Source organism: Oratosquilla oratoria, chromosome 14, assembly GCF_046742065.1.
Source record: "Oratosquilla oratoria isolate Oo_2021 chromosome 14, ASM4674206v1, whole genome shotgun sequence".
Classification (NCBI taxonomy): domain Eukaryota; kingdom Metazoa; phylum Arthropoda; class Malacostraca; order Stomatopoda; family Squillidae; genus Oratosquilla; species Oratosquilla oratoria.
In genome coordinates this window covers 66566501-66586500 of record NC_134790.1, presented here as the reverse complement: position 1 = coordinate 66586500, position 20000 = coordinate 66566501, and the positions used below count along the sequence as shown (strand labels likewise).

The window sequence follows — 20000 nt, the reverse complement described above, 5'->3', positions numbered from 1 at the left end:
ATAGAGAATAAAGTAACTCTGCGCCATCCTGAATTTTCACTACACCATCCCCTCTAACCCTTTGTACTGTCTTACGTCAAAACCCATGAATCTTTATGAGCCCAAAATCTATATCAATCTTTAAACCTTGATATTTCGGCCTCCATAGTTGAGAAAGGTAACTGGTTTTTTTTAACGAACTTAAGATATCTAGTAGTCTTAGACCTTTTTTTGTCAGTTGAAAAAAATCTTTATAAACATGAGATCATTAATGGCCTTTGAAAGGTGATTTTCGCCCTCAAATGTGAGAAACATTTCTCACAATCCTATAAGCATAAAATCTTTATTAATCTTAAACCTTATTTTTTTCCCTCCATTGGGGGCCACAGGTGGCAACCGTGATGACGATGACGGTCCGAGGTGAGGTGGAGGCTAGCAGTTCGAGCAGCTACACGGCGGTGGTCCTCGAGGAACCGGCCTTAAAGAAGAGTGGGCTCCCGATTGTTCAAGACCTCGTCATGTTCGCCGTCCAGGGAGGTTTGTGACCCGAAGTTCTTCGGGATTGTGTGTGTTTCATACTAATGAATGCTTAACTAATCACCACTAACAAACACTTATCATGTAGTCATAGCTAAGTAATGTTTGATTATAATGTATAATAGTTACTAACAAACGTTTGTTCATTAAGTAGAATCACCGCCAACGAACATTTGTTTATCATGTATAGTCACCGCTATCGAACACTAATTGATTTGATTATAATGTATAATAGTTATTAACAAACGTTTGTTCATTAAGTAGAATCACCGCCAACGAACTTTTGTTTATCATGTACAGTCACCGCTATCGAACACTAATTGATTTTATTATAATGTATAATAGTTATTAACAAACGTTTGTTCATTAAGTAGAATCACCGCCAACGAACTTTTGTTTATCATGTACAGTCACCGCTATCGAACACTAATTGATCATGCACAGTCTGCGCTAACGAATGTCTGTTATCATATACAATCGCCACCAACGAATGTTTGCTTATCAGGAACAGAGACCGCTAACGAACGTTTGTTTAATATGTACGGTAACCGCCGACGAGCATTTATTTATACAATCGCCATTACATTTTTTTTTATCGTAAACAGTCACTACCAAAGAACGTTTCTTTATCGTGTATAACGACAATTAAATCCTATTTTCTCTCCTAAACTCAGTTGCGCCAAAATAATTGTAAATGACATTGTATTGTCGTAGTTTCCGTTGTAAAAAAGAAAAATAAATTGTGGTTTGATTTATAAATAAGAAATATATAAGATGATAAATGAGGATCGTATTTCGAGGTAGATATCAGAAGAGGTGAAAAAAGCGTTCACCCCTTGAGAAATGTAAGTTTCTAATAGTCAAATAAAACCATTTAGTGTTAGCCACAATAAAACTTATAAGGGTGACGACGCTCTTCATTAGGTATGGTGACTGTATAGTTGGGCACATAGAAATAAAGAACAACATGGTATGATGTCTGCTTTAAGGCACAAGTGTAAAGGCACTTTCGGATAGGGTATACCTACTTTTTACAACCAGCATGACTATCAAGTAGGAATCCATCACATACCGGGGACTCACAATGCGAGTGCGCGCACGCGTGTGTGTATGTGCGTGTGTGTGTGTGTGTGTGCGTGAATGCGTGTGTGTGTGCGTGTATGTGTGTGTGTATGTGCGCATGCGTGCGTGCGTATGTGTGTGCGTTTTTTGTGTATGTGGGTGCGTGCGTGCGTGTGTGAGTGTATGTGTGGGGGTGTTATTTGTGTGTGTGTGTGTGTGTGTGTGTGTGTGTGTGTGTGTGTGTGTGTGTGTGTGTGTGCGTGTGCATGTATGTATGTGTATGTGCGCGTGCGTGCGTGCGTGCGTGCGTATGTGTGTGCGTGCGTGCATGTGTGTGTGTGTGTATGTGTGGGGGGTGCTTTTGTGTGTGTGTGCGCGCGCGTGTGTGTGTGTGTGTGTGTGTGTGTGTGTGTGTGTGTGTGTGTGTGTGTGTGTGTGTGTGTGTGTGTGTGCATATGCATGTATGTATGTGTATGTGCGCGTGCGTGCGTGCGTATGTGTGTGCGTGCGTGCATGTGTGTGTGTGTATGTGTGGGGGGTGCTTTTTTGTGTGTGTGTGCGCGCGCGCGCGCGTGTGTGTGTGTGTGTGTGTGTGTGTGTGTGTGTGTGTGTGTGTGTGTGTGAGTGTGTTTATGCGTGTGTTTATGAGTATGTTGTGTGTGTGTGTGTGTGTGTGTGTGTGTGTGTGTGTGTGTGTGTGTGTGTGTGTGTGTGTGTGTTTGTGCGTGCGTGCGTGTGCGCGTGTGGGTGTGCGTAACAAAAAGCACTGGTGACTTGTGTTCAAGAACTCAGAGAAATTTAGTGAAGCAATATACATACAAGAAAAATATTGAGGACATAAGCTTTGGGAAACGGGTGGAGGTGCTTGACATCTTGAGGTGCAACAAAGCACAAGTCCTACAACGTTACCCACAACATGAATAATTTGGAAATATCCAAATTATTCAGATTGTAGTAGTACAACCTAAGATATCATTTACTTTCTTCCGCTCCTTACCAGGGTTTATGCCTTCTTATACATTGCTGAATATTTCCTCTAGACCTTAGTGCTGAAAATAGTTACCAAAAATATTTTTGCTTTATTAAATTTCTCTTTCCTAGAGATTTCTTCTACACACAGTGTGTGTGTGTGTAATATATATATGCAATAAGAACACTAGGAACGTGTGTTTTATGTATGCAAGGTAACCACTTAAGAAAATAAATAAACGGAGCAGAGCGCTTTCGTATATTACATCTTCAGTGCAAATTACATCTTCAGTGCAAATTTGCACTGAAGATGTAATATAAGAAAGCGCTCTGCTCCGTTTGTTTATTTTCTTAAGTGGTTACCTTGCATATATATATATATATATATATATATATATATATATATATATATAATACATATCATCATCATCAATATCATCAATTGTGGGCATACTCCAGGGGGCACGTTGCTTCATTCACATACAGGGGCCAGTCCTTATGGTCTCTCTGAACAAGATCCCATGCAGCCGACCTTTCCACTCCAAACAGCTATCGACAGGTTCGATCAACTTGCCCTAGCAGCCATGAATTCTGTGGATGTCCCTCCGTCTCCTGCATCGAGTATTGTGTCTTGTGGAGACAACCTTGTGAGTAGGATTAACATCATGGAAACGTGACACATGTCCATATACCCGGAGTTGACGTTCGCAAACCATGCTGGTAACTAGCTTAGACAGAGTCTCCTAGTACACTCTCTGTTTGATACGAAGTCATTCAAGCAATACTCTATGATTTTCCGAAGGTATTTAGTACAAAAGACATCGAGACGTCTCTTCAAGTCAACATTCAGTTTCCATTCCTCACAAACGTACAGCAAGACAAGGGACACAAGTGACTTGAAGATTCGAATCTTAGTCCTCCTGCGTAAATGACAACAACGCCATGTACTCAGGTTAAGAGAGTCCATAATATCATGGACAATGCCAATCCTTCCAAGTACTTCCTGACATGACCCGTTACTCTTATGCAATACACTAACAAGATATGTAAAGCTTTCCAAGACCTCAATCCCCTTGCCACATACATGGAAAGACTGAACTGTCCAAGAGGTCTCGTTTCGCTGTGCAGTGACTCGAAGGCTGCAACCAGGACCTTCAACGACTCCACATGAAGGAGAGCACCATCAACAAACACAAGATCAGTGGCCTTGTCGTAGCCAATAAATGCTCCATAACGACATTGCTCGACCACTCAGTCCAGTACCCAGTCCATGCAGATGTTGAAAAGTGTTAGGACGAGGCCACTTCCTTGCCGCACATCTGAATTAATAGCAAAGAAGCTAGACATGCCTCCTCCATACTTTACAGCGCTCTTTGCTCCACAGTATAAGCCAGATATCAAATAAATAACCCTGCGGATCCTCAGAAGATCCCAGAGTGCTCCACGATACACCAAGTCAAACGCCCTCTGGAAATCAACATAATCTGCTAGAAAACCCTGTTGAAATTCATTTCAGCGCTCCACAAGAATACGAAGCTCTGGGAACAATCTGTTGTTGAATTACCTGGCATGAACCAGACTGCTCAGTTCTCTGAAAGTTTAGCAGATGTGTACGCTAGCAAGAGATGGGGAAGCACTTTACCTGGCACACCCATTCCCTTTCCCCATCCAGATAGGGACGACCAGACCTTTTTCCAGTCAGAGGGAATAGTACTGGACTGTTAGATAACAGGCACCACCGCATGCAACCCGTAGATCGTGGCCTCACCTCCAGCTTTCAACAACTCCACACTGATACTGCAGATGCCAGCTGTCTTTCTATCCTTCAACTTACAGCCTCTTTGACCTCTTTCAGAGAGGGTGGAGATTCGTCTATCGGTGGATCAGGAACCTCCACCTGAACATCATCGAGGGGAAGCTGTCCGTTTGGAGGGTCACCCATGAGCAACTGCTCAAAATACTTGGTAAAGGGGCTACACCCCTCCACACCTGACACTAGCTCGCCATAAGCTGTTTGGATTGCGCTCACCTGGGTCACAGATTTGGAGGGCAATTTTTTCCGGGCTCGGTAAGCATGACTGAGATCATTTGCATTAAAATGGCTCTCGACATCTTCAACGACTCTTCTGACGTACCTCTCTTTATCCATTCTCATGAGATCTCCAGTCCGCAGTTTCTGAGTCCTAAACTGGTCCAGGTCCTCAACCAGTCACTACTGATCTCGCCGCTGCGTGGTCTCTGAGAGAGCCCCTATATTCAAACCAAGTTTCCTGAACTCCGCCGATAAAAAGGGTTGTCAGTCTTCCTGGGGGAAAAGAAATAATGTTCTAGGCGCACAAACAGAAAGCCCGCCGGATGTTCATCCCGGGCTTGGCTTGACGTGTTTGTGCCTTATTTGCAACACCCCTGCATCCCGCACAGCGGGTTTGGTGATTTCGATGGGGACAGGTTTCAATCCCGTCCCCATCATATGCGTCCAGTATGGGTGCCATGAATATAAGCCTGCGATTTGCTCTTCCACACCCCCATTCACCATTGAGCCCAACAAAGGGAGGCTAGGATTTCGGTATACATATTAACCCAGTAGCCTAGGGGTCATGGGAGAGTATGCACACTCACCACCCAGGCGGTAATTACTTGACTCAGGTCGCGTTTGATCCACAGATTGAAATAAATCTGCCCAATCGATTTGCCACTCCGAAACCATTCTGGTGTAAACTGAGGACCAAAAAGGCATGTTGCTAGCCCTATGTGGGCACCTCAGTGCAACCACAACACTGGGACATCACTCAGCCTCCAGGACTCCCGTCTCCAAGCTCTGCATGGATGCTACGCACGGAAAACACGTGGGCTATTGACCCTTAATGGGTTTGGATGGCTATTGGCTCAGATATTTTGTGCCGTTTTGAATTTTTGTTTTTCTTTATCTGGGTGTCCAACACACCTTCCTCACTGGCAGGTTACCAGTGGAGGAAGCGGTTCAGGCGTCGACAATCCGACCATGCAGCAGGTAGTACTGGGGTACATGGTACCAGTAGGACAACCGCCTTGCTTCACACACACACACACACACACACACACACACACACACACACACACACACACACACACACACACACACACGCACACACACATACACACAGACATATGTATATACATATATATATATATTTATATACATATATATACATACACACACATACACAAACTCGATGGCTCAGTGGTAGCGTTCGCGGCCGCCACTACGATGGTCCGGGTTCGAATCCCGCCCAGGGGTGAAATAATTTCAGTATCTCTGTGCTGTGAGTCGTTACTCCAACTCTCGTGGGTAGGGAGTTGGGTGTGTGTGCGTGTAAGATCACAGCATTACCCACGGATCGGTCATATATGAGCTCTATGCTCTCTTCCGGGAGGGTAATATCTGTCGATCACGACTCCAACACATGATCCAAGACCATGGTGAATCACACACACACACACACACACACACACACACACATGTATATATATTTATATATATATATATATATATATATATATATATATGTATATATATATATATATATATATATACACACATGTGAATGTTTCGGGTGAAACTGTTCAATAAACGAGATCAAGAAATCAATAACGTAAGACCACCCGCTCTCAGGGGATCGATGTCTATGTGAGTGGCAGAACGGTTTGTAGAAAATGAAAGGACAATTGTGTAAAAAAAAAAAGTGAATAGTGTATGTGAATGTATTTCAAGAATCTGTACAGGGTAACTGCTTGTCGCTGCTCAGAAGACACTGGGAAACAAATGGGGACTGGTGTTAATCTAGTTTAACAACAAACTGCGGGAAGAAAATTGGAAATCTAGTGTAAAAATAGGTAGAAAGACGAAAAATGCAGTGAAAGATAAATCAAAATGAGGTTTATGATGATATAAAATTTAAAGGAAGTGAATTTTATGAAAAAAGTTTAGGTGTTTGGCTTGTGCCCATGTAATGTGTATATTCGCAGCGAGGACCAAGTTGGTTTCTCAGTTGTTAGACATAGAACATAGAATTTGTTGTATATATAATATAAAGACAGAACAAATACATGGATAACAAAATGCATAAAGATAATCTAATTATGATAAACCCAAACTTAGCATTGCGCTCAATAATTTCAGAGCATATGTAACCAAAGCTCGCTTCCTTTTCTCAAGATACACTCCCTGGAAATTGAAGAGGATTTTTGTGTGCCATCTCGAAACCTCGCACTATTTCCAAACCCTATTCACGTAAAAAAGATTATTGTCTTTAACAACTTCCCTCTGTTCCATATATATACAAGATCTCCCGAAATGCCTTCCTGTCGACCCTGTCATAAGCCTTTTCTTGATCCATTAAAAAAAATCATCTTTTGCCTAAAACTTCTCGCCTATCTACCACAGTACAAAAAGTTTATCCACGTATTATCCACCTTTCACAAAATCATACCGTTCCTCCTCTATCTGTTACCTATTTCCAGTACTTTATTTATTTATATATTTATTTATTTATTTTGGATTGAAATGAACTTTCCATAACTGGTTCCATACGAAAATTTTGTCTAGATAATTTTGTAATATTCCACGGCCCATCTCTTTTTTTTATTCATGATTTTTGCGTCATCTGCGAACATGTTGGTACGCTTGTTGTACCTTCTATCATTTCATTGACACAGATAAGAAACATTAATTAATTGTTGGTGCAAGCACTGAACCTTGTAAAATTAATGGAACCTTGTGTGTGTGTGTGTGTGTGTGTGTGTGTGTGTGTGTGTGTGTGTGTGTGTGTGTGTGTGTGTGTGTGTGTGTGTGTGTGTGTGTGTGTGTGTGTGTGTGTGTGTGTGTGTGTGTGTGTGTGTGTGCGTGCGTGCTCGCCCGCGTTCCCTTTTATGTATATGGAATGCCCCACTTACCATGTGTTCAAAGTCACTCTAAGGAGTGAGCCCTCCCCACGCCCCGACCCACCCACCTTGTTTAGTATTACTAACTACTAACACTGCTTTCCTCCTTCACGCTGCCGTTTCTCCTCAATGTCTCCCGCCGGTGTTGTTTCGTCAGGGATCAAGTCAGGTAATGCCCTTACCCACCCCTCCCCTCCCCTCCCCTCCCTCCCCTCCCTCCCCTCCTTCCCCTCCCTCCCCTCCCTCCCCTCCCTCCCTCAAACCCAACCCCCTCCCAACCCCTCCCCAGCCAGCTTTCCCGAATTCATTCTAGTCCATCGCGATTCACCCTCCCTCCCCACTACCCCATCCCCACCACCCACTACCCTCCTCCCCTTCCCTCCCTCTCCTTCCCCCAACCCCCTCCCTCCCCTAACCCCCCTTTCCCCTTCGCCTAACCTTTCTCTCCCCTGTCCCCCTCCATCTCCTTCTTTACCCTTACCCCCAACCTCATCCCACCCTCCTACCACTCCCCTCCCCCTCCCCCTCCCCCACTCTCCTCCCTTCTTCCCTCCTTACCAATTTCCAATCCTCAACATTGCTTTCTTCCAGTGCATATTCCCACTTAATTTGCCCCCCCCTTTTCACCCCCTCTTCCCCTCTCTCCCCTCTCCCTCTGCCCTCCCACTGCCCTTCCTCTCCTCTCCCTCTTTCCCTCCTTCTCCCCCACCATCTCCCTCTCCTCCACCACCCCCTATGCATGAACCCGTAGTATTTCATACCCACGCCTATTCCATTTATGCAAGTTAGGCTGACCTAGATATAGTGAGCATGAGAAAGCCCCTTATTCTAGAGAACACGTAGAATGGTCTCGTTTTTGGAAAGCACGTTTGACATCTAGAGCACATCAACCAGTCCTAGCACACTGATGCCCATGGAGAACTTATGTGAGTATCATTCAAAAGCACATCACTCTTAGTCTTGAGAGCACAAGCATCCCCGTTTTTTGATTATTTTTTTAGAATTAGTCTCTTCCCTATTACCTTGAACGTATTTACTGAGAAATGCAGAGGTACTCATGTACAGTCGCCTCCACTAAAGGGTTAACCAGACTGGAATAGTTTTCCTCCGACATCCTACCTCTAACCTCCATTTGAAAAACTAGAATGTGACTTCGTTCACAGAAATCTAGACTTCTCTAAGTACATTCCAACAGTATGTCTAACATCCGTGTAGGTTCACAATCTCTTATTTCATTATTCAATTTTTGCTATATATGACGAAAAGATACTTTGATATTTGTATATTTGAAAAATAAAATATTGTAACCAAAGTCTCAACTGCCGACAAGGTTGAAGTCTGGAAACCCAGTGTAATAACTTCATAAGCACTGCAGCGGCTGAAGTGTCTTCAGTGGAAAGTAGATTTGTGTCATGAATTGATATTTTATAACCTAAAGACAGAATCATTCGTATCGTAAATGTCTGGCTTAAAAAACATTTCCCAAAACTTCGAACGGCAGAACGGCACCTATGAATGAAGCCAGTTGTACATCTCATTTGTTCGCTTGCCATTTTTTTTTTTTTTTGGGGGGGGGGCATTATTCATTATGGGTTACTACGAGTTCCTTTTGCGAAAAGTGTGAAAAAGAAGTAGTCTGATTTTCTTTTTCGTCAGAAATAGTCTTTACGAAGATGGTTTTCGCTCTAGTTTTTTTTCGATTTCGAGCGCAAACGAATCTCAGAGAAATTACCTACGTATCTCCGCACATACAGCACTGCACTTTACTACGCTATGGTTATTTGTTTGTTTTTTTCTAAACGACACTATTTTATATTTAAGAAAACGGTGGATCCCTTTATTTCGTATATAGCTTGTCTGCATAACTGCAAAGGGCAGCATTGCACATGATTACACTAAAAGTGAATTTTCTTTTGGATAGCACGATTTTTCAAGAAACCGTCGAATCGCTAGATCTTGCTGAGAGCTTCCCTATATATATCTCAACAGGATACACTTGACTGCCTCACACCTATCTCCCTCTCAATAACAGATCTTTTGTTACGAAACATTAGATTCCTTCATCTCGTACAGAACTTGCCTATCTACCGTAACTATGCAGACAATATCAAGAAATCTCATGTTACTCTAGATTGTACATCTTGGTTGTTACTAAGTACTTGTGATCAAGTATCGTCAAAATAAGCACCAAAAAACTTAGGACGACATGCCAAATTACTAAAACAGTTTTTAATTTGTTAGAAATATCTCTTATCGAGAATTGCAAGGGTAGACAATTGATATAAACTTTGTGAATTTTATGTCGATTGTTTCGAAATGACAGCTGCCGTGGGCGGATCTGAAAGGGGGGTGGGTGGGGACCACGTTTCCCATAGTTGTAACTGCGCTAGAATTGTTCCCCTTCTAGAATGCACAATTTCCTTTCCTGGAAAACTGGATCATTGCATCTCTTAGAGAATTTACCTGTATGTATCTCAAGAACACATCATTGCATTCGATTGCACTAGAATTATTCTTAGCACGCAATTCTTATAATAGAAAATTTTGAAATGCGTTCACCTTCTAGATAACATGATACTTTTTTCTAAAAATACTTAATTTTATTTCTTAGGGAAATTTCTTAAACATAGCACTACAGTGTACTAAAATTGCTGTTCCAGAAAGCATGGTATCCTTATTCTGGAGAATATTGATTTTTATTATCTCCTAGACAACATGCCTGCATGTCTACAGAGTACAACATTGTCCTAGGCTTCACTAGAATTGTTATTCTAGATATCATGAATTGTTTCTATAAAACAGTGATTTGCTTTATTTTGAAGAGGACTTACATGTAGCTTTCTGCGGACTACTGCCTTGTGTGTGACTTTTCTGCAGTTGTTCTAGCTAACATTATATTCTTATTCTAGAAAACATTATATCGCTTTATTTCTTACAGAATATGCCTATATAATGTATCTATATATATATATATATAATATATATATATATATATTTATATATATAAATATATATATATATATATATATACTGTATATATATATATATATATATATAATGTATATATATATATATATATATATGTATATGTATATTTATATGTATGTATATGTATATATATATATATATATGTATATATATATATATATGTACATATATATATATATATATATATATACATATATATATTATATATATGTACATATATATATATATATAATGTATATATATATATAATGTATATATATATATATATAATGTATATGTATAATATATATATATATATAATGTATATGTATAATATATATATATATATATATAATGTATATGTATTATATATATATATATATTATATATATATATATATGTATATATATATATATACACATGTATATATATATAATGTATCTATTTATATCTAAATATATTATATATATATATATATAATGTATATGTACATATATATCTTTATATCTGTAATATATATATATATATATATATATATATGTATATATATATATATATATATATATATATATTATATTGAATTTGACTGCATTAGAACTGATCCCCTCAATACCATGATCTTTTCTATATTTTTATATAAAAAATTTACTATGACTCTCCATTACGAATGGCTGCGCTAGATGCGTCTGGGGTATTGGCTGCTTGTTATTGTGGCAAAGTAGCATGCAGTTGATACTTTAGGGTCTATATGAGGCGCCCCTACGGACCAGAGTCACACATCATTTTGTCTATGATAGAGGAAAACTCTGTTCATAGAGAAATTATGACACTTTTATACTACGACTGTCCCTCCGTTATGCTGTCCCCCAACCCCTTGCTGCTGTCCTGTACCATTTCTCTGAGTATTCATTTTCTGAGGTGGGGGAATTCCCTGTGGTGGGGGAAAAGAATACTGCCACCAAGTATTTCCACTTGGATCATAAGAGGCGAGAAGAAAGGGACGGGGATTGGGACTAGGCATCCTTCTCCTTGTAGCCCCACAGGGGACATTTCTAAAAGAAAAAGTAAAGGCATAAGAGGGTCTGGGAGTTTTCCGACCAGCACCCTAAGGTTTGGGTCTTTTAATGTGCGTGGATGTGGTACAGATGAGAGTAAAAGGGAAGAGATAGGTAGTATGTTTGTGAGAAGAAAAATGGATGTGTTAGCTTTGAGTGAAACTAAGTTGAAAGGGAAGGGTGAGTGTAAGTTTGGGAGTGTAAGTGGGAGGTTATCAGGAGTGAAGAGAGGGCGAGGGAGGGAAGGGGTGGCTATTCTAGTAAGTGAAGAGATAGGTAAACGTGTAGTGGAGTGGAGGGAGGTTTCCTCAAGGATAATGTGGATGAAGGTGAAACTGGGAAAGGAGATGTGGGTCTCTGTAAGTGCATTTGGGCCTGGCAGTGAGAAGAGTGTAGAAGAAAGGGAGGCCTTTTGGATAGATTTAAATGAGTGCATAGAGGATTTAGGGAGAAATGTCAATGTAATAGTACTGGGAGACCTTAATGCTAGGGTAGGAAATGGTCCAATCGATGGGGTGGTTGGGAAATGTGGAGTTCCAGGAAAGAATCGTTGTGGAGAGTTGATGGTGGAGATGTGTCTAGAGAGTTGATGATAGCAAATACAGTGTTTCGGAAGAAAGTCAAGCATAAGTCCACATGGGAGAGGGTGGTGGACGGAAGGGTGATAGATAGAGCGTTAATGGATTATGTAGTGGTAAATAGGATTATGATAGGAAGAGTTAAGGATGTACATGTGCTAAGGGGAGAGGGTGGGGGAATATCAGATCATTTTTTTGGTGGAAGGTTAGTTGAGAGTGGAGGAGAGATGGAGGAAGAGGAATGGGACAAAAGGTAGGGAGGTGCTTAGAGTGAACTCTTTGAATGAAAAGGAAAAGGAGAAGGAGTACAAGAAGAAGCTGAAGGAGGAGTGGGAGAGAAGGATAGAGTAGAGCTAGGTGTGGAGGAGGAGTGAGGATGGTTCAAGGAGGTAGTCACAAAGTGTGCAAGGATGGTGTGTGGAACAAGAAGGACAGGAGGAAATAGAAGGAAGGGTAGTGAGTGGTGGGATGAGGTAACAAAGAACGTTGTAGAAGAAAAGAAGCGAGCTTTCACAGATTGGTTACAAAATAGGACGAGGGAGTCATATGAGAGGTACAAAGAAAAGAAAAGAGAAGTAAAGCAAAAGGTAAAGGATACAAAGAGAAGAGCAGATGTGAAGTGGGGTAAGAGTATGACAGAAAATTTTGAAAGTAATAAAAAGATGTTTTGGAAAGAAATTAAGAGAGGAAGAGGAGGCGAATCGAGTAGAAAAGGTAAAAGGTGCAGATGGAGAGATGATTATGGAAGAGAAGGCAGTAAGGGGAAGATGGGCAGAATATTTAAGGGAGTTGCTAAATGTGAAGGAGGATAGGGAGGGAAAGATAGTTGCAGTGGGAGGTGCTAAGAAAATGACCATGATGAGTGAGGGAAATGGAGGAGAAATAAGGAAGGATGAAGTGAAGGCAGTTGTTAAGATGATGAAAGCAGGTAAGGCACCTGGTCTGGATGGATGCCATGCACAATGTCTAAAAAAAGGAGGTAAAGTGATAGTGGACTGGAGAGAGGGTAGAGTGCCGGAGGACTGGAGGAGTGCCTGTATAGTTCCACTTTACAAGGGAAAAGGGGACAAGTGTGAATGTAGTAGTTTCACAGGGATTAGCTTGTTAAGTGTAGTTGGGAAGGCTTATGGGAGGATCTTGTTTGAGAGGATTAGGAGAGGAACAGAGGGAGTAATTGGTGAGGAACAGTGTGGATTTAGGGCTGGTAGAGGTTGTGTAGATCAAATCTTTGTGGTAAGACAGATATGTGAGAGAGCTATGGGAAAAGGTAAGGATGTTTTTTGGGCTTTTATGGATCTGGAAATGGCTTATGATAGGGTAGACTGAAAGGCACTGTGGGAGGTTATGCAGATATACGGGATAGGAGGAAAGCTTCTAGGAGCTGTCAAGAGTTTTTATGAGAGTAGTAGAGCTTGTGTCAGGATTAGAAATGGAGAGAGTGAGTAGTTCGAGGTAAAGGTGGGACTTCGTCAAGGATGCGTTATGTCGCCCTGGCTGTTCAACTTATACATGGATGGGGTAGTGCGAGAGGTAAATGCAAGGGTAGTGGGTCAGGGATTGGAGATGATTAAAAGAAATGGAGAAAAGTGGGAGGTGAGCCAGCTGTTGTTTGCGGACGACACTGCACTTGTGGCAGGATCGGAGGAGGGATTGAGGAAGTTGGTGACAGAGTTTGGGAGAGTATGTGATAGAAGAAAGCTAAAGATAAATGTGGGTAAAAGTAAGGTGATGAGATGTACAAGGGGTGAAAGTGGCAATAGACTGGAAGTGAGCATTAAGGGAGAGCGACTGGAGGAAGTGGATAGTTTTAGATACTTGGGTGCAAATGTGGCAGGAAAAGGTGGAGTAAAGGTGGAGGTAGAATGTAGATTGAGAGAAGCGAGTAAATGCCTTGGTGGATTAAAGAGTGTAATGAGGAATAGACATTTGGGAATGGATGCTAAGAGGAGACTGTATGAAGGAGTGATTGTGCCAACAGCATTGTATGGGGCAGAAACATGGAACATAAGAGAGGAAAAGAGAAGGAGTTTGAATGTGTTTGAGATGAGGTGTCTGAGAAGTATGATGGGGGTTACTAGGCTAGATAGAGTGAGAAATGAGGAGGTGAGGAGGAGAACAGGGGTGGAAAGGGAGTTGGGAGATAGGGTTGATGAAAGAGTATTAGGATGGTTTGAACACATGGAAAGAATGAGTGAAGAAAGACTAGTAAAAGAGGTATGGAAGGCAGATGTGGAGGGAGTGAACATGAGGGGACGTCCTAGGATGAGATGGATGGATGGGGTGAAGGGGGCTTTGGGGAAGAGGGGAATGTCTGTTGAGGAAGGACGGGAGAGGACAGAAGACAGGGGTGAATGGAGAATGGCTGTATATGGATGATGTGATGCATTAGGTGGAATGGGGGGGATGGGGGGTGAGGTAGTATGTGTGAGCAAAATTTGACGCAGCCCGAAGGGATTTCTCCCCGTCTTCTCCTTTTATGCATGGGGGGACGGAGAGGGGGGTCGCCGATTTAATGAAGCGGCCTTGCTGTGGATGTGCTGTGTCTTGCAACACTGCTTCTGACCCAGGGCAGTGGACGAGGTGCAGGGATGACCCGTCATCCAGGAGGTGCTAAGATGAGAGGGAGGGTGGAGGGGTGTGGAGTGTATTCAGGGATGGAATGGGTGGGAATGATTTTATGCCTTTTCCTTTTTGGCTACCTCCCTTGTAAGGGGGAAAAAACCTTGGTATATGTATGTATGTTATTTTATTATAGAAAATATTGAGTAATTCTAATAGCAGTATGAGTAAATATGTTACTCATACTCGAGAAAGATGAAGAATAAATTACTAGGAGGTATGATTATACCTTTTTCATCTTGAGAATATAATGCTTCTTTTTTTTTTAAGAGCTTTTCCTCATCTTTCTATGGCAGGGGCGGGCAATATTTCCAGAATGAAGGCCAGATGAGACTTTCGGAAGGAGGCCGCGGGCCGGAGTGAAAAACCAAATCCCCAGATATACTCTATTTTGTACATTGAATACAATGAATAGATTATACAAGAATTGCATTGAACACCCTACAAATCAATGAGACTGCTGGTGCGGTTTGCCATGAAGAAATGTTTCCATGTGTGGCCAGATGGTTGAGGTAGACAACAGAAGAATGTCATTGAGGTGGCGGTCCGAGAGTTGGGAACGAAGGTGAGACTTCATGTACTTCATTTTGGAGAAGAGCTGTTCGCAACAGTAGCTGCTGCCGAACATGGCCACAATGCGTTGAACATGCGCAATGTATTTTTGAACATTGTTAGAAGGGAGGACGATGTTGCAGAAGAAGGACAGCGGAGAAGAGGTGCGGAATTTCGCGGAAGTCCACAGCCAGCACCCTGACTCCTGCAAAACGGGAAGCAAATTCTTTACGCAGAGAGGTGACGACACTAACGCAAGTGTCCAGGTCCACGTCGTCAGGGGCGCAAGCAGCAAGGCGAGGGAAATGCACAAACTGACCAGAAGCCAATTGAGCCTCCCACAAGCGCAGCTTAACCTCGAAGGCAGTAATGTGCGCGTACATGTCTGTCACGAGAATATCTTTGCTTTGCAGCATCATGTTGAGGGCGTTCTGGTGCGCCGTGATGTCCGTGAGCAGGGCCAGGCGAGCTAGCCACCGCGGATCAGAGAATTGATCAGCGTGGGGAAGGTTCTTCTGACGTAGGAAGGTGGTAATCTCCTTCTGTAGGTCGCACAAACGAGATAGCATGGCACCACGACTCAGCCAGCGTACCTCACAGAAGTAGAGCACGTTCACCTCATCCATCAGTACCTGGAACTGACGGTGGTTAAGGCTGTGGGAGAGGATGGAGTTGACGACCTTCACCACGACAGACATGACATCAAGGAGGTTGGCAGACTTGGCGCACAGGGACTCTTGGTGGATGATGCAGTGCATCATGTTAATGGGTTGAGTGTAACCGGCGGCTTCACAGTGGCGCACTAGCAGCGAAGCGGCGCCCTTCTTCTCCCCAACCATCGCCGGGGCACCGTTGGTCGTCACGCACACAAGACGGGAGAGGTCCAGGGAGTGCTGAACAACACACTGAAGCACGGCGTCGCAGGTGTGTTGCCCAGTGGTGGTGTCGCGCAGCGGGACAAGCTGGAGGACTTCCTCACACACCTGGAGGTCAGCGGTGACGCCGCGGATGAAAACGGCCAGCTGGGCCGTGTCCTTTGTGCCGGTGCTCTTATCCATAGCGAGGGAAAAGGCGACGAAGTTCGAGCTGCGTGTTTTGAGTGAGTCGTGCACGTTGTCCGATATATCCTCGATGCAACGACGAACGGTGCGGGATGAAAGGCTCACGCTCTCAAAGGCAGAACGCTGCTCTGTACAGAAGGAGTCCACTACAGCGAGGAGTAGTGCTGGGCAAATACCGCTAATTTCAATATCGAAATTATTGGTGAACAACAATACAGTTACCGAAATTACCGACAGTTTACCGGTAAATGACTCGTGAGGTAGTAGTGACGTCACAAGTACGAGTCGACTTCGAAAAATCAATGTTTTTGTCTTTAATAAGCTATATCTCTGGTTCTATTTTACATATTGCTTACATTGTTATGTCATTGTAAAGGGAAAAGGTCATACTTTAATTGGTGCTACTATAGTATGCTATCTAGTATCTACCGCGCGAGTGAGTGAATGGAGGGTGTCTGAGGGTGGGTGTGGTGTATACATTTTCGTTCGTGTCTGCATGCAGGTTCATGTTTGGAGATGGTAGTGGTAGGCAGCTACCGGTAAAGTTACAGGTTTTATTCAACAACCTTAACGATAGCTTACCGGCAAACATTCTGCTACCGTTAAAGCTTCGTTAATCGATAACTCGATAAGCTATACCATAACATTCAGAGAGCGGTAACTTCGGTAAGCACGTCTCGGCTTGGTGGTACTGAGTGTCACTCAGTACCACCAAGCCGAGACGTGCTTACCGAAGTTACCGCTCTCTGAGTGTTATGGTATAGCTTATCGAGTTAGATAGATAGATAGATAGACTTTATTTGGCAATGAATCAATATACATGAAGTGCAAATAATGACAAGAATACATAGTTCGGAATAATAAATGCAAATTGCCGAGGATAACACAAAAAGCATGCACGCTTATTTCCATTGTGGTCCTCATCAGATTGTTATTCTACACTAAGTCACACTGACAACATACGTAGGGGGTTAAGGGGACCAGAGACAATCATGAGTAATACCAGTCAGAACACATATGACACATAAACATTTTTATAGTTTTGCTAATCGGTTTTTGCTTTATCGGTTAACGAAGCTTTACCGGTAGCAGAATTTTTGTCTGTAAGCTATCATTAAGTTTGTTGCCGATAAAACCGGTAATTTCACCGGTAGTTGCCCACCACTAGCAGACACGAACGAAAATGTATACACCACACCCACCCTCAGACACCCTCCAATGGAGGGTGTCTGAGGGTGGGTGTGGTGTATACATTTACTGAGTGTCACTCAGTACCACCAAGCCGAGACGTGCTTACCGAAGTTACCGCTCTCTGAGTGTTATGGTATAGCTTATCGAGTTATCGGTTAACGAAGCTTTACCGGTAGCAGAATTTTTGTCGGTAAGCTATCATTAAGTTTGTTGCCGATAAAACCGGTAATTTCACCGGTAGCTGCCCACCACTAGCGAGGAGGCATTCCTTGTTGAAGTCCCCATCCGCGAATGGCTTCATTCGGCGAGCAAGGATACGGGAGACTTCATAACTGGCGCGCGTCATCTTTTCGGCCTCAGCATTCTGCTTGCGAAAGAGCGAAGTTTGTTTCTGCGGGTTGCCTGATGGTCTAACGATGGCGTCCTTCCTCTCGGCGGCAGACACCGACGCAAAGTTCGACGATCGGTACTCTATCCCCTAGTGGCGGCGCACGTTGTACTCTTTTAGAACAGCCACAGTCTTCAAGCATATGAGGCATTGGGCCTGTCCAGAACGCTCGATGAAGAAGTACTTCTCCCATTCAGGATTGAAGGTCCGATGCTCGAGGTCCACTTTCCTCTTCTTAACACGCTGGGTCGCAGACATGATGAGCTGAAAAGGAAGAAAATGAGGTATATCAACAATGAATAAGCGAAATAATGGTGCATTGATTGTAAATGTACGTCATCTAATTTAAATATAATTAATTAGTAGCTACATAATTTTAGTAGTTGTAATTGATTTTTTATAAGAAATAACTGTAATTGATCTGTACTGACCAAAAAGCTTACGTACCTTGTATCAACGTGAAAGTCTAACGGACACTGACCGCTGGCGTCTGGCTGCTCTGGCAGTGGCAGGATCATAGACCGTGCAGTGAGGGGCAGAGTTGCCAAAACAGTATCTGCCAGCGGATGTTGTTTGGCAGATTTTAATTACATGATTTTAATTACATGATTGTCCGACCTGAACGATAAACTGAAGACACCGTCCAATATATCACACAGAAGGTTTGTGAAAATTTGAGAAGTTGACAAATGACGACTTGAACTGGATTTGAAGCTTGAATTCGATAATACACGGTTGACGAGTGATGAATATGACAGTTGACTTTGAGCTCGATTTGAAGAAAGAAATTTGACGATTGCTGACGACAGAATATTCTCAAGAACGATAATGTTAGAAGTTGACTTTATAAATCCAATATTTCCAACAATTGCCGAGGTTTTTTTTTTAAACCTTCGATCTCTTCCAGTGAAGCCAGTTTGGTATGTCAGACAAGACAATCATGCTTGATAAATAAAGTTATTTCGTTGACTGTATTTAATCAAACATTCAAATTCTAACATTTCATATTCAAATAAATTTGTGTTTGCAATTTTGAAATTCCCCATTAAAAGTTGAGCAGAATTTAGTGTAAACTTTGGTTTTTCTAGTACTTCGCTAATCTGATCTAGCTTAAATTTCTACATACTACTACTACTCCATATTGTTACTGTCTTCATTATCACTCTGAGTAATATTCCGTTTGTGTTGAGTCCGCCTTGTTCTATTTTTCAATACACGGATATACGTCATCAACAGAAGATGACACAGGCCCTAAGTTTTTGTAGACGATGGATTTTAGGGCAGAGTAGAGATAAAAAACAGCTTGGTATCTTCAATTAACGGGACAAATGAAAAAAATACTCTGTTTTAGTTTCTAGATGTGATTTACCATACATTTCGGGGGTCACCGAATTTATGAAGTGGCCTTGCTGTGGATGTGCTGTGTCTTGTGACACTGCTCCTGACCCAGGGCAGTGGACAGGATGCAGGGATGACCCGTCATCCAGGAGGTGCCAAGATAGGAGGGAGGGAGGAGGGTGGAGGGGAGTGGAATATATGGGAAATGAAATGGGTAGGAGTGATTTCTATGCCTTTTTCTTTTTGGCTATCCCCCGTGTAAGGGGGAAAAAGCCTTTGGTATATGTATGTATGTATATGTGGTGTACTTATCCCTTAGTTGTCGCAATATGAAGGCGACACCTCTCATTCCTCTTCTTGGCATAAATTCAAATCGCTTCTCGTTTATTTGCGTTTCACTCCTGCCTTCAATACTATTGCATATATATCCATGGTGTAGGCCATCATCACCTTCTCTTTAATTTTTAGAATAAATTTACTATATTTCCCATTCCTCATTTACCTCCTATTCCAGTGATATTTCTCTCAGAACAATTTCTTTAAATGTGGCTCTCAGTTATTCCTTTCCAAGTTCCCACCGTTTTATTCTGGATATTCCTCTCATTTTGCCCTCCTTCTCTTCCCTGAACGAAAAGTCTCCAACCACAAGCTTGTGTTGGATGCTAACACTCTCTCCATTTATTACTTTACAGTCCTTGACGTCTTCTGATTTTTCTTCTGCTCCTATATATCGCGTAGTCCTTCTTTCTAAAGAAAGTGTTGATCAGTGTTATATCAAATGCGG

General features: G+C 42.3%; 1 protein-coding gene across 3 annotated transcripts in view; it reads left to right on the top strand.

Moving 5' to 3' along the window:
- Nucleotides 1-20000, top strand: part of LOC143032909 (transmembrane and coiled-coil domain-containing protein 4-like) — a 563437-nt gene that overhangs the window by 479843 nt on the left and 63594 nt on the right. For all 3 annotated transcript variants that reach the window (XM_076198166.1, XM_076198165.1, XM_076198167.1), the window contains exon 3: nt 369-516. In XM_076198166.1, coding sequence (XP_076054281.1) covers nt 369-516 — 148 coding nt within the window. The remainder of the gene's footprint in view (nt 1-368; nt 517-20000) is intronic.